General features: G+C 38.2%; 1 protein-coding gene across 19 annotated transcripts in view; it reads right to left on the bottom strand.

The window, feature by feature from the left end:
- The window catches only part of SOX5 (SRY-box transcription factor 5), a 639945-nt gene that overhangs the window by 202780 nt on the left and 410661 nt on the right, over positions 1–26504 (bottom strand). For all 19 annotated transcript variants that reach the window (XM_085231458.1, XM_085231481.1, XM_085231450.1 and 16 more), the window contains one exon: positions 18191–18401. In XM_085231458.1, the coding sequence (XP_085087584.1) occupies positions 18191–18401 (211 nt within the window). The remainder of the gene's footprint in view (positions 1–18190; positions 18402–26504) is intronic.

The following is a 26504-nucleotide window of genomic DNA, read 5'->3' as shown; positions in this document are numbered from 1 at the left end:
TAGGAATACGTCACATTAGAGAGTGCCTATTGAAATCAATAACGTGTATCAAATTTATGATTTTTTATTTCCCTACAGTTCTTAAGGCTACCATGTGTATGCCATTAATCTAATTCAAAGGTATTTTAGATATTTTCATTATGAGATCCCTCCTGTTAATACTCATTATTAAGATTAAATGTATATCAAGGCAAAGGGAAGAAAAAAGACATGAGTACTTCTGAAAAGTGGGTTTTATTTTTGGCAATAAAAATTTAGAGCCACCCTCTCCCTCTCTCCCAAAGCCTCAGGTTGATTCATCTCTCATTCAAATTTAAAATGCACAGAGAGGCTGCAACAAACCCACAGAAGATTGATATGCATTGCACTCCACACATGATTTAGCTCTTTATTCCAAAGTCTGGCATGATGATGTTGGGTTTTGTGATATTATTATTTCGATATATAATAAACGGGGTCTGATATAAAAACAGTGTAACGCAAGTCCCCTTTAAAAAAAATACAAATTGTTACTATAGCGCTTTGAGAGAAAGAGAGAGATTCACAATGCAGGCTCAGAACTTGGCAACCTGTAAAAGTGCCCAGTCGAAAATTACTAACAGCTGGAGATGACAGTTGTTTTAACAGCTGAGCTGACAGGATTAATTTAAATGCACTGAAATCAAAAGTAGATAACACCTGTTTAGTCTTCCAGGGCCATTCGACAAGGTAGGCCAAAGGAAAAATGCAGAGCCAGGACTGTCTGAGGGAACATGTGTGCATGCACGTATGTGCATGTGTATGTATGTGGGTGCCTCTCCAGGCTCCAAGGAGGCCAGGAGGATGCTGGATGTGAAGGACATGATTCCCGAGGGTGCTGTGTGCAGACAGTGCAGAGCTTACTGCCCTATAGTGGGAAGGCTGACTCCTGAGTCCAGCACATCTGGTTTCCATCGTGCCCACCCTCCTTCCCTTTCTCTTATCCGAGGTCCCTGACCCAAATCCAGCAATGGACAAAGATCACTAGATGCTAAAGCTGCCGTTTCTCACTCCAGTGGCCCTGTGATTCTCCTAGGTTAATTAGTGCACTAGCTCTGAGCTCCTCCTCACCAGTGCTCCCACATGCTACCTCCCACCCTACACTTCCCCAGACCAAAAACAAAAGAAAAAATTCCTCACCTTTCTGCTATGCCAAAGCTCATAACCTTCATACCCATTAAATAATTTTTTGACAAGGCAGGTGGGGAAAAGCCTTCTAAGCACAAGAAGGTTTTTATGCAGCAGGGGAAAAGAGGATGACACTAGGTCTACCTCTGCACCTCACAGGCCAGAGGACAGGCCATGGCCGTTGTCACCGGACCGCTGCACCAGCACTTTCCAGCTGGGAAGTGGGGCATTCAACAAGGTGAATTGCCTTCTCTTGGAAAGGAGAATCTTGGAGGAGATAGAACACCAGGCCTCTCTCCTTAGCAGCATAACCAGCTATGGAGCCAGCTGCACCATAGTCCTACAGGCCCAGGCCTGCAGATACAACACAGGCAGAAATCTTGTTGATGTGGAAGTGAGAGACCTGATGACAGGGAAGCCACTGAACCCAGGCCAGAAGCTTCTGATTAAACCTGCAATCTCCTTCTTGTTTAGACAGACAAACAAGACTGAGCTGAAAGAGATGCATATTTGCAGCAAGCTTGTGTCTCCAGACCTAGTCCTCTCTGGTAATCAGGACTGCTGTCAGGCTGCATCTCCCAAGCAGTGATCAATTGCTATTATCAGCCATGATTTAAAAACACAGTACTTTGACATAGCTGCAACACTACACTTTTCTCCTTGTATTCCTCTAGGGATAAAAAAAAATTGCCATATAGTCAGTATTACAGTGATACTTCATACAACCTCTCTTCCCTCTTGTTCTGTAAGTCCTCAGCAGAAGGAAGGTAAACCAAAGAGCTCAGGTGCTCACTTGCTGGTTCACAGTATGCCTGTCCTCTGGGCTGCCATAGCAGTATCAAAGCACAGCTGGCACCTTCAGTTTTCATAGCTGAAAAGGAAGTGTTCAGTAAGAATGCTTCAGAAAATGTTTGATTTGTTGATATCAAAAGCCAGGAGAATCAGAGATAGTCTTGGATACAGCATTAACCCTTGCCAGAAAGAAGAGAAAGAAAACAACCCATGGTAGCTCCCTCCTCCGCCCATATTCTCCTGCAGCACAACAGCACCAAAGCTCCTAACTCCCTTTTCCCCAAACAGCCCAGTGATCCACAAAGGCTAATGCACTGTGCCAAAAGAAACAGACCAAGTCTGAAATACACTGCATCTATATGTATTCATATCAGAATATCTAGTCCTCTTTTAGAAGTTATCATCCAGGTCAAACCATTTACCTGGGCAAATGTAAATATTTATGGAAATTCTACCAGGAGAAGGAAGACATAAATACTGTCTCAAGAGCAGACCCTCCCTATACATAATGAACTTAGGCAAATCTGCAGTCAGCAATGATTTGCCCAGACAAGTACAAGCTTGGACTGAAAATTGTCTTCATTTTGTTCCACAAGAAAATGCTGACACTTTAAAACCTAAGTCACGTAACCTTTTCTTCAGAGGGTACACATGGGATACTCAATCAATTTCAATGAAGCTATGGAATGCCTCATGATGGACTGCATCTGAGTTTTACTATTGTAACCTAGCCTATATATAGGATTCGCTGCACCTCCAGAATGCCTGTTGTCAATTTTGCCAGCTTTATATCTATTCCAGGAGAGCCATACTAAAAGGACAGCTAGCTACACCAGTTTGCACTGACTACTGGGGAGTAGAGCAAAGAACTTAAGTCTAAGAAAATAGCTAAAAAGAAAAAGGCTATTACCTTCTCAAGCACTGAAATTTTTCTGCAAATGAACATAGAGAACCCTGGTACATTATTGAAATATCGGACTAATATCAGAGGGCATTTTCCCAGTTATTTTTCACGTCCATGAACCTCTGCATCTCTGGACTCTGGCCAAATCTGGAAACAGAACTGCCAAGTAACATGCGAGAGGCTGTTCTCCTGACAATTCCAATTTGGCTGGTAGTTGGAAGTGACAGAAATCCCCTGAGAAAACTAGTATTAATGATAGCTTGCTCCTTAATATACAGAAACAAGAACCTTACTGTCTACCAAAAAAACAAAAACCAAAAAATAAAAAATAATAAAAAAAAATAGGAAATATCTGAAAGATGGAAGAAAAAAAAAGGAATAAAATTGAGAGAATGTATGTTTGAAAAATAAAGAAACAGCCCTCTACTCCTTGCAAGCAAACACCAAATGAAATAGTAGCAGTGGTAGAAATAGCAGTGGAAATACTAATGATGATGATGTCACAAAAGCATCATCACTATTGCTTTTATTCGTATTTCATTCTTATAAATTTAAAAAAAAAATCTGTCCACATTTCTAGATCACTCATTTCCAACAATACTAACAGAAAAAATAAATAAATAAATAAATAAATCTTGCTTTTTAAAGGATTTTTCAAAGTTTTCAGTCTACTGGGCATGCGATGATAATTGCTGTTCTGTTCTGCTTAATGATAGAGTCCTTTCCCCACACAAAATAAGAAGCAGTTTCTTCTCCGCTTTTTATTTCTTTACACAACTCAGAGGATCAAAGAAGATAATTACAAACAATGCCTGAAGAATGGCTCAGTTAATGTTAATTTATACAACAAACTAATTACTACCAAATGGTAAAAAAATCACATGTGGAAGTTCCTGTCTCCCACGCACACAACTAAACCAGCAGCCATCTGTCTCAGCCTGAGAGCTCTCAGTGACAACTGAGGAACGAAAGGCAAAGGATGGATCCAGATATACTAGCTGATGCTTCTCACACAGTATCATGGCATTTAAACACCAGGCTCTGCGTGGTGAACTTCACAGTGGCATTTTTTTCCCTTTCGTTTATAAAACAAACAAACAAAACACAGGCATCTGTAACTACCTTTCTATCTGTATTCTATCTCAATCCCAAGAATTTAAGATCAAGTCTAAAATATATCTACCTATCTATCTCCCTCCTGGCAATTTCTGTACAATACTCTTTTAAAAAATTCTTAATGTACTGCCTATCAGTAGCACGAGGTGAGACAGTCTTTGAATTTGCCAGCAGTCTGATAGACATCATAACAGAAAAATGTTCTTCTTTTTTTTTTGTTTCAACGTTTTCTCACCACCTGAGAAAGCAATTTGCTCCAAAACCTTGACAAATCAAAGCCAGTACAATTGTTAAACACCTTTATGGGATGCTCATTAAAAACTGACAGGGAGAAACTAGCCAGGGATAAATCCTGAAGCATTTGTTCAGTTTAAAATCTCATTGAATTTAATGTGTTACTTTATTGAGGACTTCAATACCAGATCCTTTACATTAACAAGTACCTTGGCATTTTGACTGTTAATTATTCTCTGATTAGCTTGCACCTAGTGAAACAAACTAAATGCAGTATTATTCTCTAAGCCTTGTGTATAAGGAATCTCAACTCTAATATTCTCCTCTCCCTGTGAGATCAGAACTCCAGCAGTCATCAAAGAAAGCACTGCGCACGAAGAGGAACAAAATATCACAGTTTAGATTCACAGTACCGACTTTCAAGGAGAATTTTTTTCACTAACAATAAAAACTTACAAATCTTTCTAAGTTTGAACAGAAGGTAAAATTCTTGTGCTGTGGAATGGCATCTTATTTAGACAAGGGCCCACACTGTTTATGTGAGTCCCACACCAATGCCAAAGTGTCGCCATATGATTTCATTAGAAAGAAATGAGGCAGGATAAGGTAAAGATTAAAGATCTTTCAGTAAAGATTAAATGTCTCTGAATTTGTGTTTTTGAACATTTCTCTTTTGAGGAAGAAAGAATATGTTTCAGATGGCCTGAAATGACCACAGAGGAAGAACAAATGTCACAGCAATTTAAAACAAGGTCCTTGCAATCTCATATTCATGAAGTAACACTGTCATTATTTCTACATGGCAATAACAGTTTCAACAGTTTAAATGAGGTAAACAAGAAGGGATCACAAGAGAATCTACATAATGAAACAATAATACCTAATTATTCTTCATTCACAGACCTTCACAGAATTACGACATACAAAAACGTACAGCGGAATGATTCTTGCGCACAGCCAAGAAGATAAAATTTTGCACAACAAAATGTATTCACTGATGTGAAGGAGGATGAAGCAGTTTTCCTGTTGCTCAGTCCTGTTTCACTTATCTTTCTTCTACCGTTACATCATCAAGAGCTGTTTTCTACAAATGGAAGCCTAGAATCCTTCATAAGGATTTTACCCTGTTTCACAATGTTTCACTTTTATTTTAGGTGCATGCTATCATTAGCTAGTGTTAGTGTATACAAACAACTGGACTTCCCTGAAGCAAACTATGAAAGCTCTCAACAAGGAGTTGGCATGTGAAATGAACCTTTGAGTACTGTACGAGTGAGTGAAACAAGACCAAAAAAAAAAAAAAAAAAAACCCAAAAAAATAAGGGTCACTCACTACAGCGCATATTGCAAAAAATCCTGGATCTGTAGGGTCACTTCAGATATCTTGCAGTCCTTGTTCTGTGACCCACATCAGGCCTCTTCCCTCCTCCTTCACCCCAAGTAGCCTCAAGCAGATCTCACAGCCAAAAGTCTGCCTCTAATTTTAGTTCCTACTCCTGGCACATGTGGTGTCCTAGATCACTGAAAGCCTTGAATTAATACACTAAGACCCAGTATTAAGCTAAAGAACTGACAGCTTTATGGGATGCACTCAGCCTGTGAGGAAGGATACCTGGGATTGCCTAAACAACCACAATGTTTCCTTCTAGAGTGAACAAAATTTTGAAAATAATAACAGTGAGTCTGAATAATAATAGTGAGTTTGAAAACAGTAAGTGAGTCAAACAGACCCCCATTCACTGTCCTAAAATTAATTTGATTACAAGAGAGCATCCTAAGGAAAAGTCTGAATAATACTAACACCTCTGGTAAAAAGGTATACTGAAAAGCTTCCAAAAGTTGCCATCCTCTCCCTTTCTTTCCCCCATACTGATGCCTGTTTATTCAAATGCAGGAAGCATCTTCTTTCTTCTCCCTTTGCAGCTTTTTCACCTGTTTTTATGTCTACTAAAAGAGCTGAAGCAGATGAATTAAAACATGGTCATACATTGCATCTCATTTGCTCCAGACAAAACTTAGGGTTGTAATAGTTGGCAGATTTAGTCTGGTTTCTGGTGAACATTTATAATGCTCACTACAAGGAAATCAATTGTTAGCAAAGATGTGAGAAACCAAGGATGAAATGGAACTGGCAAGTGAACTCTCTCCCTAGCACTTCCATCGCAGTTTGTTCCATGCTATATTTACGGCATAAGGCCAGGACAAAACCAACAACCAACAGAAAGAATTTAAATTAGAAAAGTTGGGAAAATTTTGCCATCTGATAAGCACCTCTAATTTTGTTGTTTATTCGTGATCTGTAGGCTTACAATATTTTAAAAGATGTTAAAATCCTCTGTACACTGTATTCCCCCTTTCAAAAATTGGTCTACCAACAAAATACTGGTAAAAAATGGTAATATACTAATATGACCAGCACCTCAAAAGGACTGCATTGCTTTTCAGCAGGAAGACCGGGTTATAGCCTAATACCCTTCATCATGTGTATTACTCATCTCCTAATTTTATGGTTAGCTACAGAATGATTCCCAGTGATGGATGCTTAATTCCTCTGAACTTAGATAAGACTGGCTTGGCCAAACTTGCAAAAGAAAAATGCATTTTGCCTGGATGTACATCCCACACCCTAAAGCTTCACAGGAGCTGTGAATCAATTAGATGACATAGCAAAAGGAAATGCATAAAAAAAGACTTAAAATAATCTTCAGTGAAATGTCTCCATATTTAGTTAAACAGCGATACTGATTAAGGCTGTACGTGAGCTCAGTGTGGAATCCAGAACTGTTGCAGCTGAAGATCATTAGCAAAAGACTGCTGTCCTCTAGTTTCATCTTCATATATTAATTTCACATAGAAGGAAAAGGAACTATTTGGAAATACATTGCTTTATTTAAGCCTAGTTTATAGACATCTCAGCAAAAATACATTAACATGCTTTACACTTTGCAGCAAGACAGTGATCTTATAGGATTTGTGTGAATACGCAGTGATGAGTAGAGCTGAAAACAGTTTTTCTGCTTAGTTCTTGCCTTCTTTCCTTTTTTTATTTTCCCTTTTCTTGGTGCCTGACTCTGTGGGGGATAAGATGCTCAGTTACTGAAATGCGATGCATGTTGTAGGAAAAACAGGAAAAAAAAAAAAGGTTTAGCAAGAAAAAAAGATCAAGGATGCATACAAAACTAAGAGGCTTTTTCTTCTTGATCTTTGTCTCTAGACTATTTATTTACCCTGAGATTGTGTGGCCTAATCTATAGCACAAAGCTAATGTAGCATTCCAAACTGTGCTGGAAAAACAGGGCACTTGGATAACCACTTCCAAGTTAGGAGAGACACTTTCCTTTCTGATAAATTACTTGGACACCAGTAGTAGTAACTTTGGGGCTTTAGGGCTTTAGTTGTGATCATTCTTGCAGGGAAGTGGAATAACTGTATTTTGTTTTTTGAGGTGGGAACAAAATTTCCCCTTGTGCATATGGGCTGGGTTTTTGAAACTACACTTGACAGAGATTTAGAAAGGGCTTATGTATAATGGCCAAGTAGCATGTCCTGCACACAACCAATTGCTTACAATTACAGGCATGGATGAAAACACTGCTGAACTTCAGATTCTTTTTGTTGTCAGTTCCCATGCCTCTATTATTTTTTCAGAGATTCAATAATTTAATTAACTACAGCTAATAGGCTCAACTCAACAATTGAGGTTCATATCCTTCCCTGTGTGTTGCCATGTAAGATCATGTATTCTGAATTGCTATTTCTGTTTAACAGGGAGTGTCTGGCTTTCCCAAAGGCCTGTGGATCTCCTTTCCCACTCTGTAGATGGCAGTACTTCGTGTACCTCCAAAAAGTAAGTCTGGGTGCTAATCCATCATGCACTGTATTACTTGGATACAAGCATCTCACCATCTAAGAAATGGAAGTTTGTAGTAATTCATGACTGCATAGACTTTGTTATTGTTGCCTTTCTTCACATCTCTTAATGCTCTTCCTAGAACAAGTACAATCCCTGCCTGTTTAGGGATAAAAACACAGTTCATGCCAGGTTCTTTACAAATCCTGTATCAGATCAAATGTTTCCTTCTTCAAGCTTTTGCTGTATTCAACAGAAGTTGTGACGTTATACTTGAGAGCCAACTGTATTTTGAAGAGTCTCTTAATTCTCCCATGAGCAGAAGCAAATCAAGATGAGATTCCTTTCAAGCACAACAAACCCAAAGCACAAACCATACTGCTCACAACAGGTAAACCAGGAATTCAACTTCAGTCATGTGGTTCTCTCTTCCTCCCTCTGACTCACAATGGTAGAAAGGAGAAAAGGGCAGTGAGAACATTAGGCCGCAGGATGGGGCCTGCACGGAGCCAGCTGGAGAGGAACCCCGAAGAGCTTCCAAAGATGTGTGCTTTCCCTCTTTCCCAGCATTAGGGCTGAGATATGCAGTGGCACATCAAATGCCCGCTCTGTTTGCTTTGAAATTAAACATTTTCCCCGAAGTTGACCATTTTCCCCCTATGCACATCAATTCTTCCTAGCACAACTTCAGAGCAATTTGTCCCATGCACGGGGTGCAGCAACCCCATGCTGCTATCTGACTGTTGGAGGCCCTTTTGTCCTGGGGAGGTGTGTGAAGAGGAGGGGGAGGAAGAAAGCAGGTGGACCTCTGCACTGATCACAAACGTTTGGGGTGGGAAGCAGGGTGAGAAAAAAGGAACGAGAGATAGAGATAGATTAGAGGATAACAAAACTGGAGAGGAAGATAAACAGAGCCAAAGAGAAAAATGTCCTTTGTTCAGTTAAATAGCTTTCTGCTCCCAAGCCCTTGGCATGACTAATGCCACGCTGTGGTGTGTAAACCTCTTGGGCACATAACACAAACAAAGCATAACTCGGCCTGAACAAACAAAGGCCCAAGCAACAGTGATTGAATTCATCTTAAAACAACAAATCAATTCTTCCCTATTAATGCCCTAAATACCAGTGTAGGAGCACTGTCCTGTTGTAATAAACAGCCATGTGTTCAATTACCGTCTGTTTTCCCAACTACTGCTCTCTTCAGTAATTACACCATGCAATGCATTCTACATTGACATTATATTAATGTGCTGGGAGGAGAGATCTTAAATACGAATTAAATCAAGGCTAAACATTTCGGAGTCGCACAAGTGCTAACAGAGCATTCTTCAGAAGAAAGCACAGACTCATTTTTTTTGTTCATTCCCTTTTCACCTTCATCCTCTGAGTAAATCAATAAATAAAATGTGGGCTTGAAAGAACTCTGTTGCCCCAAAGGGTGCCACAGAAAACCTTTCTTAAGCTCTGAATGTCTACTTCACCTATACAAGCTCAGCGATCAGTAAGCAGTGTTTCACAACTATCAACCTACGTCATATTAGCGTTACAGCAGTAACAAAAATCCCTCAACAATAGACAGGTGACAACAAAACAACGGTAGAGAAACAAAAGCAGAAAACTTTCTGTGCTGAGACAAACGCAGAAGAATAGAAGTTTCAAAAAAGGTTTCTTACCCTTCTGCAGAACTGTCAAACAACTTCTATTGACTACTGAACAGCACACAGCAAACAGACCAAACAAAAGGTATGATGAAAGACGTATTTACTTGTACAGGGCTCCTTTCCCCCACCTCAACCTTTCTTTCCATTTCATCTACACCCACACTGCAAGGTTTGTATTGTGTTGTTAAATAACCAATAGCAACCCAGATGAAACAGTGGAAGGGTTTCTATGATGCTGTCAAGCACCAGACAGATGCTTGGCAATGTCAATATGGTTCTTTACATTTGGGTTGTGCCAAGATTTGAAATGAAAAATAAAATAGGATTCATAGTATTACTTGAAAAAAGACAAAGATGGCAACGAGTTAGTGCACAGATATGCAAAAAAAATTTTAAATCAATGGAGTACCATCCTACCTGCTGGTTTTTACTTCAGCAATTTGAACCATTATGGAAACAGATAAATAAAGCTTTGCTTTTTGCCTGTGTCTTGGAGTGCAACAATTTTAATAGAAAGCAAAATCAAATTCTGGGGGTGTAATGACTGCAGATTTTTAAGCCCTCTAGAATTTACCCATAGGTTTCTGCTGTAAAGGCATGCCAAGTTATGTCTAGCATATGAAGTATGATAAACTTCCAAAATCTGTTTCAAAGTAAAATGCCCTAGGAGATGCTGCAGAACTTTTCTGACGGAAGCTTTCAGAAGACATGGAAATTTGCACATTTGGAGGAAATCAAATTTTGAAAGCTTTTCTGACTAAAAGATTACAGTTTACCCTCAAGACCATAATGTATAACATTCAGATGCATTTATGTGTTTTTATAACAACTGCTCATTTGTTCTCCTTAGGTTATTAGATACAAAACCACCTCAAAATCTTTCCAGGCTTTGAAAGTCATTCTCATTCGGCTGGTATTTTCTTTTGTTTCAGCTGCCCAAGCAAACCAAAGGAAAAGCTGTTTCCACCTGACCCAAAATGTTTTATTTAATCCTAATTGAAATGTTTTCATTTCTCTTTCTGATTAATCATCCTAAACATCTAAAAACAAAAAATATCATTTCCAATGAAACATTTTGTCTAAAAATGTTGACCGTTCCAACTTTTCTAAAATTTTTGGCTAAAATTAACTTACTGAGTTGCTAAATGGTATCAGCTCTTGATTACTATACAATACTTTTTTTTTTTTTTAAACCCCACCTCTCCTTCAGCTTGAGTGCTTCTTGGGCTTTTACATTACAGTAAAAGAATCACACATACGCAGCACGTTTTCTCCTCGAGCAATACAGAAACCACAATATAGTGAAACTGTAGGAGAAGAAAAGATAATGAGTGGAGCTCTATCTTTGCAGCACAGCTTATTTACTGCATGGGAGACATACATATTTGTGCAAAAGTGGCAGCGCTCAAACCACCTTAAAAACACTGATGTTAAGTAGACACATAACTAATAAAAGTAGCCAAGGGCTTCAAACTTCAGAGTGTTTTTACAAGGCTACTTCATTAGCTAAACAAGCAAGTGGGAGTTGCTGTGAATGCTGCTCCTTGCTGTACTAGAGGCTTTCCCTTGCTTCTGGTAAACAGAAGACATGAGACAGCCGTGTGAACAGCTCATGGCACAGACTGCCATCTGAAGCCAAGCAGCCCATACGATCACTCATCTTAATCAGTTTCAATAAGCCAACCCACACGCTGGCCACCGCTCACAGCCGCTCCCTCCCCGATCACTCTCACATCATTTGGCCACATTTTCTGCTTTCTCCCCACATCACACTGTTAAGCCAGCACATCAGGAGCCCTCCAAGTCTCCGTCCTTTGGGCGCAGGTGGTGGGAGAAGCCTGAAGTGAGCTCTCCAGTACCTCTAGTGCCAGCCGTGCCTCCTCCATGAGCAGCTCTTATTAAAAAAAAAAGACCAAGTATCCACTAGAACAAAACCAAGCAGGCCTATTTAATTAGGGCAAGCGCTTGAGATCCACTTCTTCACGTTAAACCACACAGTCACACAAGCCTGGGAGGTCTGATTAATTTTAATATGCACGGTTGTGACAAGCGCCTCGGGGGTAAGAGAGGGAAAAAAAAATCTCACAAACCCCGCTAGCTCAACAAATAGATTTCAGCTAAATGCTGCGCATGTTGCCCAGATTAGGATGTTACTATTCAGCAAGGGCTTGAACCCTTAATATGGGGGACAAGAGGCCTGAGAAACAGGTGGCTCGCTCTTCATTCCCAAATAAATGACATCCCCAAAGCTGTGGCACAGAGGCACACAGAGAGCGCCAGCACAATCCCTCATGTATATTTGTATATTACCTGACTGGGTCAGAGGTTTCTCCTGCAATGATCCACGGGCTGTATGAAGCTCAGAAAGTTAATGGCTTTTCCAGTGAGGGAAAAAAAAAAAAAAAGAAAAGAGAGAGAAGGCAGACTGCAGACTGATCTAGCTGGAATACAATGCAAAAAGCAAATCGAAATGGAGTGGGGGTAAGATCGGTAGCGAGCTTTGAAAACACCCACTGAAATGCATAAGGACTATTAAAGAGTCTGCCTGACTGGAGGAGTCAGGGGTAAACAGGAGCCCACATTATCACTGGTGGTCTTAGTGAACCACTTGTATGCTACACTATAGAATTCAGGAAGTGAGAGAAAAAGCATTTTGCTTTGGCTGCTGCTTGTCTAATATTCTGGAGAGAATGCACCCTGGAAAAAAATTTTAATTACAGAGGCCCATCAGAGAAGATTTTCATTCTAAAGCAAGAGAGGGAGAGGGACTTCATCTTGTATCCAAAAGCATAAGTTTCCTGCATCTCACTTGACTATAATGCTTTCTTCTATGTTTAAGATGCTGTATCAGTATCTCAGGCGCCTTTCTGAAAAGAGAAAAGAAAAATCCAAAAGCTCCAAGCCTTTGAGGATGTAAGCATGAGAGACTTAGAAGAAATTCTAAGCAAATTTTGAAAACATCCATAGAAAGACACTATGAATATCGGGCTAAAATATCAGGAAAGAAAACACTTAAAAATTGAAGGTGATAAATGAGCAAACTTCACTTTGAGCAAGTAAGAGCTGGCAGGACTTCAAACTACTCTACCTCTGTTCCAGAGTTAAAACATTTGTTAACAAAGGTTCAAGCCACCACAGCATTTAAGAGTGCAATTTCTTTGCAGAGGACTATTTCATAAACGTCATCTTTTTTTTTTTTTTTTAATCAGAAGTATATGAATGCACATTTCCATATGGCAGTGTCTTTGAAAGAAATGCATGGAAGTTTAATGCTGGCACGCTCTTCAAGACAAGACATATTTTCTGGTGACAGACTGCGTAGATGAACATGGAACCACGATGGATGCACTTGAAACATCCTTCCACAGCAGCGGGAGTGTACGAGCAAAACTTAAAAGTACTCAACTGAAAATTATCCTTGTTCGTCCTTCAGTAAAGCAGCATTACAAAGCCTCTTTGACATGTACTTTGTCAAAGGGACAGTGAAGAACCAAATGACAGAGACTCAGACCTCAACCAATAAGAGTATCCTGAGGCTTTTCCCCTCGATTCATTCACTTTATTTCTTCCCATCTCACCAGACATGATTTAAAAACTGGAGTCTGCATTTCAAAGGACTCTCTTCTTGCGTCCATTAATGGTCTGCTCAGGAATTTATGGCTTGAGAAGAGGGAGACCTCTTGATTTCTTTACAAGATATGGTGATTAAAAGTGTGATACTATTAGGAGACATTCTGGGATCTTATTTCAGGTAGAGAGTTTGAATTCAATACGGCTCACTTTCATAGACAGAACTGCTTAAACAATCATTTAAATTACCATAGGAACAGGTGTTGTGATTTATAATGTAAACTTCAACATCAAACACAAATAGATTTTAGAGGATGCTCAGAAGACAAAAATCAGGCCCAAGAGATCTTTCTTATCACTTTCTTTCCAACAAAATAATTACTTACAGTAATTATTACAGTAAGTATTGCAGTATACTACTATAGATGAGGATCTAATACTCACACAGCTTGTTGAAGCCCTGTAAACACATATACTATCTGCTTTCTAAACACTTGAGATTAATTGTTCCTGCTCAGAAGACCTAAGGACTAGCAGATGGAAATTCTGGAGTAGGAACAATATTAAACACTATATATACATAATTCTTGTGTGTGAGTGTTGATATAAATATTTACTTATAAATATATACTTTACATGTATGTCTGTGCATATGTATTTATAGAAAAAAAAATCAAAGTATTCATTTAAACAGCAAAACAGAATTGTCAGAGATTCTTATTATAGAAGAATGAGCCGTACAGATGAATGAATGCACAAACTCATATGTACAATCTCTGTGGTCAAGCAGATGTCCATACGATCCCTTTTATCCAGAATTCTCCATATTCTGTACAATAATATGGATCTTGCTTCAGAAGACCCAGCTCAGGCATTTTAAAGACAAACAGACAGATACATAACCTTTTGAAAACATTTTGAACAAAACTGAAAAAGACAACTGATTTTTAATTAAAAGTTTAGATGGAAAGAGCCAGTGAGCACTCCTAAAAATAGGAGACAGCTTACTTGTTTGCCTATTTTTTTTTTTCCAGAAGCCAAGTCATACGTTTAGAGCAAAGGCTACAGAGATTTCAGAGATTTAATTTTCCAGAAGCACGGGCCATGAATTAAAATACAGCTATCCAATCCCATTAATAGTGCAAGAAAAAGCTAAGTGGCTGCTTTGGTCTTTGCTTTCATGAACTTGTGTCAAGCTCAGTGACTTCAAAGAGATTTCCATTTCATTTCTACAAATGAAGAGAACAGACAGACAGAGAGTCTCTGCCATCCTCTGATGCCTTAAGAAAACAGAAGAAAAACATGCCTGTATCTCATTCGCCTAATGATTTTAGCTGCAAAAGGAATCCCATGGTCGGCAGATGACCCTCAGGGCAAGGACTTGAGGTCTGTCACAGTATATAAGGCTTCTCCAAACCCACTCCATTATCTTCATTATTGTATACCAGGAATAAAAGGGGACTGACTCCTCTTCTGAAGTTCAAGTTAGAAAGGACAGAATGTTTCATTTAAAATAACATTGTGTGACTTCAGTAATAGGTTTATGCCTTTGGGGGCCTAAATGCTAAAGCTGCATATAAGGATTTTCTGCAGAATTTGAGAGAAGAAAAATGAATGCTGTATTAGCAATGAGTAAAATTCCACAAGTTTTAGATTCACTGAAACACTCCATGCCTGTGTGTCAGCATGACTCACTGTCAATCATGTACTTTCATAAAGCAAAAGTAAAATGGCAAGTTTACAGGAAAAAAAAAGGAGCATGGGGCTTAAGAGCTAAGTATAAATCCCTATGAAAACCAAAACCATACGCACATGCAGGGAAGAAAAGGAAGTGACAAGCTTTTGGAAAGTTCTTAGGAATTAGTAGGTAGCATGGCTTCCTACAGAGAACATGACCCAAGGGCTTGTAGACAACAAAACAACATGGAAACCACTTATTTGAACAGTGTTGATTCCCTTCTCAATGCACCTGTGAGCTCATGTGTGTACTCACATATGTGCACGCATACACGTATGTATTTATGCACCCTGAGCAGTATGTTTCATAACACAGTAAAAATCCTCGTCATTTATTGATGAAAAGTATTGAAGTGTTAACTTACTTTCTAACAAACATAATTTAATAAAACCATTTGCCTTACATCAATAAAGTTTCTCGAAACAGTCAGACCTGAATCAATATTTTGGAATATCTCACCTGTCCTCAAAAGCCATTTAAGAAAAGAGAAGTCCTTCCACTGACTGATGGGAAGTTTGGATAAAGACCTAAAGCTGTCTACCCAGCACTTTTTTTTTTTCTTTTTTTTTTTCAGTTTTGAAGAAACATTTGAAAGAATGCTTCAAAAGCACATTTCCCCACTGTAATTCAGAAGTCAATTTCAAACAATAAAAACAGAGCAAACACAGACCATTGTACAAGTTAAATAATATATAAACTTCTGAGTACATAGAGGAATGGGAATCTGGCTCTTATCTGGTCTTTGAAAGATCCATGGGAAATTGATTTAATTAAATCTCAGTTGCTGGTGTAAATGTTCCCTTTTCTTCCCAAAGAGAAATAAAATATTGTATTATTGTTGTTGATGTAATGCAGCAAAGCTTAACCGACATTTTTGGTCTTATCCTACAAAGCCTCACAAACAAGCAAGACTAAAAATTATTACTGAAATACACATTTTGAACTGTTACCTATGTGTACTGCCAAAGACTTCCACTCGTACCTTGTCTTATTCAAAGGGAAATTCACTAATATACTAATCACCTGACCAGTAAACAGTGATGACTGACATCTGTACTACAGCACTATGCGAAGAAGACATGACAAGTAGAGATGAACTAGAGTTAAAAAATCATTTACTTGTAGTAGTACATAAATCTTTTAAGGAAAGAGACTCCTATCAGTGGAGATATGAGAGTCTCTTAAGAACAGTCTTGCCATCTGTACCCAGAAGTATATATTTTTTAATTAGCCACTCTGAAAACAATCATGTTGACTGAAGAGAAGGGGGAGGGAGACTTGTCAAAATGATGTATTTGTCCCTCACCACCTTTCAATGCTCTTATGCAAGTATAATTTTCTTCCTAGCCAGCTCACCTCTCTGGCCTCCTTTTGTTTCATGTTCCACTTCTCATTCTCTTCTAAGTTCTGAACTTTTGTTAGTTCTCTTTTAAGGAGAAAGGGAAAAAAAAAACAACAAAACAACCTTTCCTATTCATTTTTTTCCTGGATGGAGAGTAAGTAGACATGAATATGGCACCCTCATAATGATTTAACTAGGGCTTAATGAAATTTTCATCACAACCTGCTGTTCATTTTAATGGCCTTTGAAAGACAATAGAACAATGGCCAGGGGGAAGAAAAGATTTTCTGTTGCATGCATTTACAAAGCCCAACATTTGGTTGCTCCCCCTCCCCTCCCTTCCAATCTCTTCACAAAGCTGTAGAGCTTTTGTTTGTACTGTATATTTTCATTTTAGTAAAGCTGAGATAATGCACAAGCTCTGTAACCATTCTCATGGTTGTCTGTGGCCTTTCCTCAATGGAGGCTGTGCAGCTGGTACAACCTCATACTCAACACGGAAGCCTTTGCTCTTTCCTCTCTCAAATAGAAGTCTGGTCTCCCTTTCCCTCTCTATACCATATTCAGAACTTTTCTAATCAAAAGTGCAAGATGGGTCATGGCACTGGCCATTAAGTCAGCATAAACTCAAAATGAAATGCTGTGATTATATGCGATATTCCAAAAAAAAACTTAGACAAAGACTTTGTTTCCCAGCAGAGCCAAACTGTGTGTTCCAGGCAAGAAGAGATTAATTTACAATCCGTCATGCTCATGTATGTCACAGTGTGGCAATCTTATTTTCACTTCAGTATGCAGATTTTCCTAAAATTTTCTTGTAGGTGCTGCCAATTCATACTTAAACAGTCAGGTGGCTTTGAGGGCCATGCTTTTAAACATTTGAAATACATTTCTACAACAAGACAGCCAGGTGTGAATGAAAACGAATTGTTATTGTGCATTAGGGAATAAGACTCAGTGAGTTCACAGAACACCAACTGGTCTAAAGACTCTTAAGAATCCAGCTGTAAATATGCATGCTAGATACTTATGGAGGTTATAATGTCTAGCCTATAGATACTCGCCATCCAGTCAGGGTTTTGATTCTACCTTAAAAGGACAGGAACTGAAAATCTTATTTAAAGTTGCTCTGTAGCTTCTCACAGATAAAATGTTGGGTCTTAGTCTCAGTGCACAGAGCACAAACGGCGTTAAAACTGACTGGACTTCCAAAAAGAAACTGATTCTCAAGAGGTGACTCCTATATGCCTGGGTTGAAACTTGCTGGCTGGAAGCAACACAGAGAAAATCTGTGCTGTGCTTGTTTGTATTGTACCCTGCACTACAGTACAGATAAATAGAGAATGACATGATGCAGAAATTCCAAATTTAACTTCTTACCTTTCAAATAATGACATGCCTATCAGATATTTTTATACACACACACACACACACACACACACACGACATTGCTGATAACACTGTTTTTGCTCTAAAAATGGTGGGATGGGGTGGGGGGGGTGTGGAGTGATGTAAATGACCCCCAAACTGTTAAAATTAAAACGTTCACTGTACCCATATTGAGAAGGTTAACAGGATACTGTGTCTATTGCATCTGTGACAAAAAGACCGTATGTCAGACAAAGCCTCCCATTTGGGAAAAGCTAAAAATATTAGCTATGATGGAATACAGTTAAAATTTATCTCTAATGTAGACAAAAACTATGAGTTCTTTATTTCAATTTTGCTAGCAAGAAGAAGTAAATGGAGCAGAAAATAGGAAGATTAAAAAGTGTACATATCCAGAGAATCTGGAAAAAACAAAACAGAAAATTTTGGCCAGTTTCCCAGGCCTTACCTTCTGGTTCATTTTTGATGAGCTCTTCCATTTTTCTTTGCTTAAGGGTGTCTACAACATCCGCTAGGCTCCCTTTGCGCCTTTCAGGGGTTCCCAGGGCTGTGCTGGACAATGATTCTCCACTCTGACGCCCACCTTCTTCTGCCTTCAAGGGTGAGGTAGATGAGTTGTGCGGGGCAAATGAAGACATCACTTTATTGCCATCAACTTCCTGAAAGAAGAGAAAAATGAGATGAAACATTTCTTTCTTTTCTTAAGAAAAGATTAAAAAAAAAAAAAAAGATGGTAAGAAAGAACAGTCCTTTGTTCTTTGAGTTCATTGCTGTTTGTTCTTCTGTTGAAACCTTTAAAAAAGCATGCAATGCTTCAAAAACACCCAGAACAAAGCCTATCCATAAAGCATAAACCAAGATTACAGGCTGAAGTGAACAAAGATCAGCTTGCAAGAGAGAAACATAAAATACAGTTTTTCCCTAATTGACAAGAAGTGTTGTACTCATAGGTTTCCTAATAACAATGATATTGATTACCTTTAATTGTTTGTTCTTTTACAGCTTTCTTTGGAAAAAATCTTCAATTCTTACAAGGACCATTAATTTCCTGACTTTATAAAGTACTTAATGCCATGATGCCTAGCGGCTGTAAGAAATGAAACAGTAATCAAATATTAAATGCCCTTCATCGTATGATTTATTTTAACACACAGTTCAAGTAGTTCTCCTATCTCTAAGGGATGAAGCAATTGTTTTCTGTCTTCTGATTTTCTATTTCTCTCTTTCTTCTTACACCTTCATTTCTTGTAGAGACAATATTTTTCACAAAGGTGGCCTAATGACTTGCACTGGCGGCACAGTGACAAAACTCTATGGCTTCCCAGAATATACACACAATCCTCCTCACGTGAGAGTCCACAGAGGTCTACTCATTAATTTTAATGGAAACCAAAACTGGTTCCAGATCTTCAAACTCGCCTTCATTAAGGTGAGAGTGTCCCCCTCCACACCTCCTCCAACATAATGTTCTCTGCCCATATTCCTTTTCCCTTTTATCTCTTATATCCTTTTGTACACATTTCTAAAACCCTTTTTTTTTCCCTCTGCTAACATATACCATTTATCTTGCAAAACTTAGGCCAGTGTCTTTAAACAAAGCTCACTGCATAACACAACACTGCAAACATTAACAGATTTTATTTTGATCAGATTCTCAAGACTTTTGTTTTTTTCATTATTTTATCTTATTTCCTTACACGTTTGCATTCCAGATGTTTAATTAATATTATTTCTGAAAAAGTCATTGGATCATCTCTGATCTGAATTGCAGAGTTGGTTGAAAGTGTCTTAGTAATTTTCACATTGTTTTTCTTTTACAGAGTATGAAGGAGAGGCATTTTCTATTTTTAGTGATTTGCATTACATTTTTACCTTTTTTTTTTTTCCTGACTAATTTTTATTATCTCTGGTTTCCTAAGCCTCAATATTACAGTTAAAAAAAAAAAAAAAAGAAAGAGGTTTTTCATGAGTAGAACGTAAATTGCTAAAAAAAGATCTCAGTAAAATTTGAATAAAGCAACATGGAAGATATAAACAATGCATTTGTTTTTCAAAGATTACTTCATTTTGACAAAAAGATTGACCAGATGACTGCTGGTTAAGAATGGCAAAAAGATTACCGCTGGTTAAGAAAACTTTTAGTGCAAACAGTTTTGAGCAGCTTGAATGTGTTATACTAGTGAATAAATTCCCTAACAGAATCGGATTTAGCTGAGATTACAATCTGGGCCGTCATATGCCCCAAAAGCCAAACCCAGTGATGTTAATGAGAGACTTTCTACTGACGTCAATGAGCTTTTGACCAGGCCCCCAAAAAATTTCCAACTCAACAGAAATGCTCTTCTTTTTCTTGAAACTCCCTCCACTTTTGTCATGCAATTGAAATATTATTAGTTGTGAACAGTGAATGTCAAAAGTGAGTCGTAGTTGAATGTTGGTGGTGGTGGTATAGTTTTAATGTATAAGCCTGAGGAAACAATGTTTTTTAATCCTGATCTAGATGAGCAAAATAGTGAACTTGAGGATCTGTTCAGACTTTATTTAACATTCAAACCCATTTTCATCAAGCAGTACTTTTTTTCCTATGAACAACGCCAAAAGAGGAAATATCCTGAAAGCTGCTTTCTGGTTCACACTTCAAAGACAGATAAGCCAAATACCATCCTTAGTTACAGTTCTTAAATCCACCTATGCCATCAATTATTTATAGAAAAAATATAGTTCCTTGTTTTCCCAGCTATCAGCTATCAGAACGGGCACCGAAGACACACACTTGTGCTTCTCTATATATCACACTCTGGACACGAACACAAAAGAATTACAGCAGCTGCCTAAATCTCAGAAATTATCACTGTGGTTTCTATGCACATTTTGCGTACAGGTGTTTTCATACATAGAAATATACTCTGTGTATATGACAAGTTCGTTATAAAAGAAGAAAGATAAGTACAAAAGATCTAGGGGGACATGCAAGTTAATAGAATGTTATCTTTGAACTCTCAAACTGCTTGGCTTTGAAATGGACCCCGTCAGTACTTTTAGGATCTCTAAAAATTTGCTGTCTCCATTCTGGGGAAGAGGAATTGTGCAGGGCAAGGACAGAAGTGCAGTCTGTGCGTGCACTCAGCTTCCTGTTCTTTGAAATGTTCTCTGCAACCATGTGAAAAGTCACTTTTGTTTCTGCATTTCAATTTCCTACCTGTGAAATAGGCACAAAGGAACTATTTCCTTACATAGTAAAAGTCTTGAAATCACAAACTCAAAGCATTTACACAGAATCACCATTAAGAAGACTCTATAGCTGGATGGCTAGGAAAGGGAAGTGCCCTGAGCACTTTTTAGAAGATAAATTATATATTCAACAATATATCTAAGTAGTCAACTCCAAAGCAAATTATTTTCCTAGACTGCTGTTATGTGCGCATGTATGCAGTGCCTGCGTATAACATATGTGGGCTATTTATACACTTGTGAGATTTAACATACACTCCACTTCATCAAAACATATACAGTAGGGGAACAGCTGCAATCACATCTCAGTGGGCTAAATTACAGTACACCAGTGAATTATTCATTCAAGAAGATCTGTAGCAATCACACATTCATTGCGTGATTTGCAATCTAAGGAATCCTCTCCCTTCCTTAGCAGGGGATGAGTGTGCACATCAGCTACTGGTGGTGATGAGACTCCAACATGTATACTCTAGCGTATCAGCTCAAGAACGTGCCTTCCCCCCTTGTCCATGGTTCTTTTATTGTCATTCAGAACAGCCATCTGAAACGCTCAGCTGTTTTATTGGCTTTCACTTTACATCCCCTTGGTTCATTTTGCTCTTTCTTAAGTCATTACTGGAGGTAGTGAAAAAGGAATTTCAGGGATTCTGGACTGTAACAACAAAAACACAAAACAAAACAAAAGCAAAAAAACCAAACACAACAATCCAACAAAACAGTATACTTCCAAATAAAACTTACTCATCTTATGGTTATATAAAGCTAAAAAACTTTTAGCAAGGAAACTCCTCTGAAATGAAGGATATGAGTTTAACCATCCCCCTGAAAACATCCAGAGAAAGCCTTAATGGCAGGAAAGCTAATCGTAGCAACAGCCCAACCTTTGTCCCCTAGAACCAAGGTCCCCGTAACAAGTGAGATTTAACAGTTTCCTTTTTTGAATTAACACATTTACACAACTCTTTTTTAGTCACCTGAGAGGAAAGTAACAACGCTGTAACAAATGGTATTAAAGGACCTGAGTATCTACTGGTGGCATGTTAAAGTGAATTCCATAAAGCCACTCAAAGCTCTCCACCTCAGTCACCCAAAGGGGTAAAAAACCCATCACTCCTCCCTCAGCTGCAACCATTTCACCTGTTCAAGTGTGATTACACTGCAGCCTCTGGCTCCGTTAATCCCAGAGTGGTTTGATGCAGTCAGCAGCTGCTCCATGGATAGGGACAGTTGCTCATTTATGCTGCAAATTTCTCTGCTAATGCGAGCTGGCACTACATGTCCCAAAACCCTGCCCTGGGGCTATACTCACCCACACCTGATGCTGTTGCTTCTTGGTTTTCCCACTTCGGAATGGCCGACAGACCTAGAGAGATCCTGCTGGCTGAGACAACCCAGTACCTTCTTTTCCCACAATAACAAAAAGGACCAGACCACGCTTTCTGTCTTTTGCTTCCCTCTCAAGCTAGAACCCAGAGGAATACCTGCTCAGTTGCAAGAGAGTTGCCACTGTATCACCAAACAGCTTTCCACCTACGAAGGAAATAACTCTTCCAAGGTTTAATGATAAAACAGGCTTCTGCCCTTTTGGGATGAGGTCAATAATCTTCCTTTGTTAATCTTGAGCAAGCTTTACTTAATCTAGCCCCCTTGTCACCTTCGTGATTGACAGGAAAAGTCATGTCACTGGACAATGGACTTATCCTCACTGAGCAATATCTTTTTTAAAGATTACACAATGTTACCCTTGCTCTCATAAAAAGTGCAAACATTTTGCTGTTAAAGGATCCTATTCATTCCAACTGTATCTTTCAGATTTTCTTTGGGTCCAGCAGAGACCAATTCCAACTCTAAAAAGGGACAGCAAAATGCCTAATGAAAAGAAATAGGTTGTTCTTAGTGAGATTTCCAAAGCATCACTTAATGCTCCAAATTGATCTCAGCTTCTCCATCCCATCTAGACAAGCACTTTATTGCCGTCTGCAATTACACTCAAACCAACTGTGTTTCTGTGACACTAAATTTTTGTCCCAAACCAACCGATATTCGAAGCAGAAGACAAACCTAAACTAAGTCTGAAACTGTTAATTATCACCATATGGTATGCAAGGAGACAGCATCTGCAGCAAAAAAAAAAAAAAAAAAAAAAAAAAAAAAAAAGTATGAGAATCAGACTCTTGGCTTTGCAGCCAAGAACACCTGGAATAAAATACTTGAGTCTTTAAAACTAACACTGACATTGTCTGATTTTAAGAAGCCTGTGATCCCAGAAGCTACCCAACAGGTTCTTTTTTCAAAGCTGGAATTTTGCCCAATCTTTGCTCTTTTATAATGTGTAAAGAAGACATGAAAGCAATTTTTTTTTTGCTCTGCTTTTTACATTACAGTTTTATAGTCTCCATAGTGACCAGAAAGCTGATAAGAGTGTGACATAAGACAATCAAAAACCAGAATACTTCACACTTCTGAAAACAAATGATTCTTAAGCAGATTAGTTCCATTTGCTATTTATTTTTGTTTTAGTTAATAGATATTAATTCCCTAAAAGCTTATATTAAGGACCTAGCAATGTAATCACTTCAGGTGAAAATTTGAAAGCTATAAAACACTCCTATGCCCACAGGAGGTCCACCAGTAATTACGAGAAAACCAAGACTTGACATTTCCACTATTTTTAAAAAGGTTTAAAAAATACAAAACACACATACAATATTCACAATACAAGAATGATCTTCTATTTTCTCTTCTCCTTCTATTTAGGATTTTTGCCTTAATTAACGTAATTAACTTTAGCGGCACAAGTACCATCAGCTTTCAATGGGCATCATATCTCTAAATCACTTAAGTGATTCTGAAAATTCTCCCCTCCTGTGTTCTTTGCCATAGGGCTGTTGTGCAGACATTATCATAATCCTATGTGGTTTGTGATGGCTGGTAACCTGGCACCTTCAGGAAGATGAAATATATGTTCCTCAAAGCATCCCAGTGGACACAGTTCTTTCTACGCTTCTACCTTACATTTAAATGGGTCTTGTGTCTATTTGCTTACTTCATAGAGCAAAGTTGCTCATCAGTAATTGAAAAGAATGATCCCCAAGGAGATGTAAAAGAAACAATACTGAAATAAACAAAAAAAGAAAAAAAAAACAAAACCAGAAAAAAACAAGAAGGAGATAAATACGCCATTAGGAATTAGGAATTGACAAGTGCACAATCTGAGGAGGGATAAAAGAGATGTTGAAAGGTGTCATATAATCAAACCTAGAAAGACATACATCCTCAGGCTCTGGTTCTGCAATCAGAGCCATGCAAACTGATAGCTATTCTTATGCAGCTGTTGTTCTTTTTTTTTTTTTTTTTCTTAGGACAGAGATTTTAATGAGGAGGAACTGAAATGTAATGGAGAGTGCAGAAGTTGATGAATGGGGCTGAAGAGTCAACTGAAGAGGTCATCATGGCAGGGAAGTAAGCATTTTACCTGAAACAAGAAGTCTGAACACACTAAACAGAGATACATATTTTTTTCTTTTGGTTCTGATCATGCTAGAGTCCAATGAAATACACTAAAGTTAAATTTTGTTTTGGTTTTACTACTAGGATGCATTTGAGTCTCCAAGTTCTGTATTTTTGAGTTTTTATCAACCACCAGACTTACAAAAGCCTGGTCCCATCCACATCTCCATTTAAAATGCTAATGGCTTGGTACCACGCTTTTTTTTTTTTTCCCCCAGCAATGATCACTACCTCTTGGTGGTAATCTCTCAGGTGGTATTTATTTGACGTCAAGTTCTGTATCTGATTAATGACCTCTTTTTGATAAGGCAGGAGATATCCCGCAGAGATTTCAGTGAGAAGACTAACAGGTATTTCCAGTGTTTGACATCTATGGACCTCACTGAAAATGAGTTGAAGCTCAAAAAGACTATCTCCTCTACAGACTCTGCCATGTCATGTTTTCTTTTCTCCTACCATTTTCCTCCACATGAAGTGGACACTGAGCGGAACTGAGACAATTTCCTGCAGATGAGGACAGTTTCTATAATTGAGGCAAAAAGCATAGCGATTATTGGGCAAAAGCCTCATGGCAGCTGTATTTTCATTTTTAATGATACAATAAATACTCAGTTCTTACATTACCCTGAAGTGCACTGCAGCCAATCAACTGAAACCAGGATCTTGGAGCTCTCATGTATCATGCAGCACCCAATAACAACCAACATTAAGGCTGAAACACTTTGATTTTTTTTTTTAACCAAATTCCATGACACTCAGATAGCTGTCATAACTGTATGAGCAAGGGAAAATTTCAAGCATTTTCAAGCTTTGGAGATGAGCCGTCAGAAACTGATTGGCTGTATTCACACAGAAGGAATAACTTTTAATTTGTTTCACATTGATTTCTAACTTCACCCTCTGTAACATACAGCACACAGGAGCAGATTTTTCAAGGAGTTTCAGTATCGAAAGAAACAAGGAGGTGCCAAAGAGAATTTTTGAAAGTATACAACAATATATATTCAATTAATTCCCACTGATTTCATTACAGGTCCCTGAAAACAAAACTTGGAACCAGCACATTGTGAATGACTGACCCTCTGCACATCTTCAACATACCACTATCAGGTTATCTATAGCACAGAGCACAATCTGATAAACAGTGCTTTAAGACAAACATTTCTTCTGCTTTTGCAGATCTTCATTCCAGCCCATCCCCAATTATACATCAAAAGTTTAATATTTTTCACTGCGTATCCCACCATTTCTACTCAATTTATTGCAAATCAAAGAATGATATCCAAACTGTGTAAGTCTGAAGTTTAAAAAAAAAAAAAAACAGAAAATATTATGAATTAAATTTTAGAGCTTTTTTACACTGGATATCTAACAATTCATTTACTTATTTTGTGCTTCAGATTTTGGTTCTGTTTTTAGCCCACCTCTTGCAATGAAGCATTCCTTATAATCAAAAGGTCTGCAAATCTTTCTACAGATTGAAGGTATTAAGAATAGTAAAATATTAACAATCACTTTGTATTGGGTAAATGTGGTTAGCACCATAATTCCTGACACACATCCTCAGACCAGATCTCTCCTACCATTTCTTCCTCCAGCAAAATCCATTTTAAGAATGTAACACAGGATTACATCTATTTGCTCTCAAAATACTTAACAAACAAAAGTGGTATTTTGAGAACTCTTAATATGTTAGCTATAACCTGCAAAAACAAAGAACATGTTGTACTATGATGGCCTTGTTATCTTCTTGCTAGTAATCTTTATGCTTAAAAAATAATAAATAAAACTCTGTAAAAGCACTTTTAAGACTTTTATGATCTCTTCCCTGGGGGACTAAAGATCACCCTTAAGACCTTGCTAAACAAAAAATAAGACTACTTATCGAAACAGCTTGGTAGAATCTTCAGCATACATTAAATCCGTCTAAAAGTTTGGAAATCATGCAGTATAAAACAATTATCTCTGTAAAAATCCACGCTTACTAGCCACATACAAGAATTCCATCTTTCAAAGTG

The sequence above is a fragment of the Meleagris gallopavo genome, chromosome 1 (assembly GCF_905368555.1).
Source record: "Meleagris gallopavo chromosome 1, MGAL_WU_HG_1.1, whole genome shotgun sequence".
In the NCBI taxonomy this organism is placed as follows: Eukaryota; Metazoa; Chordata; class Aves; order Galliformes; family Phasianidae; genus Meleagris; species Meleagris gallopavo.
Note: the sequence above shows the minus strand (reverse complement) of the source record. Positions and strands in the feature narration are given on the sequence as shown.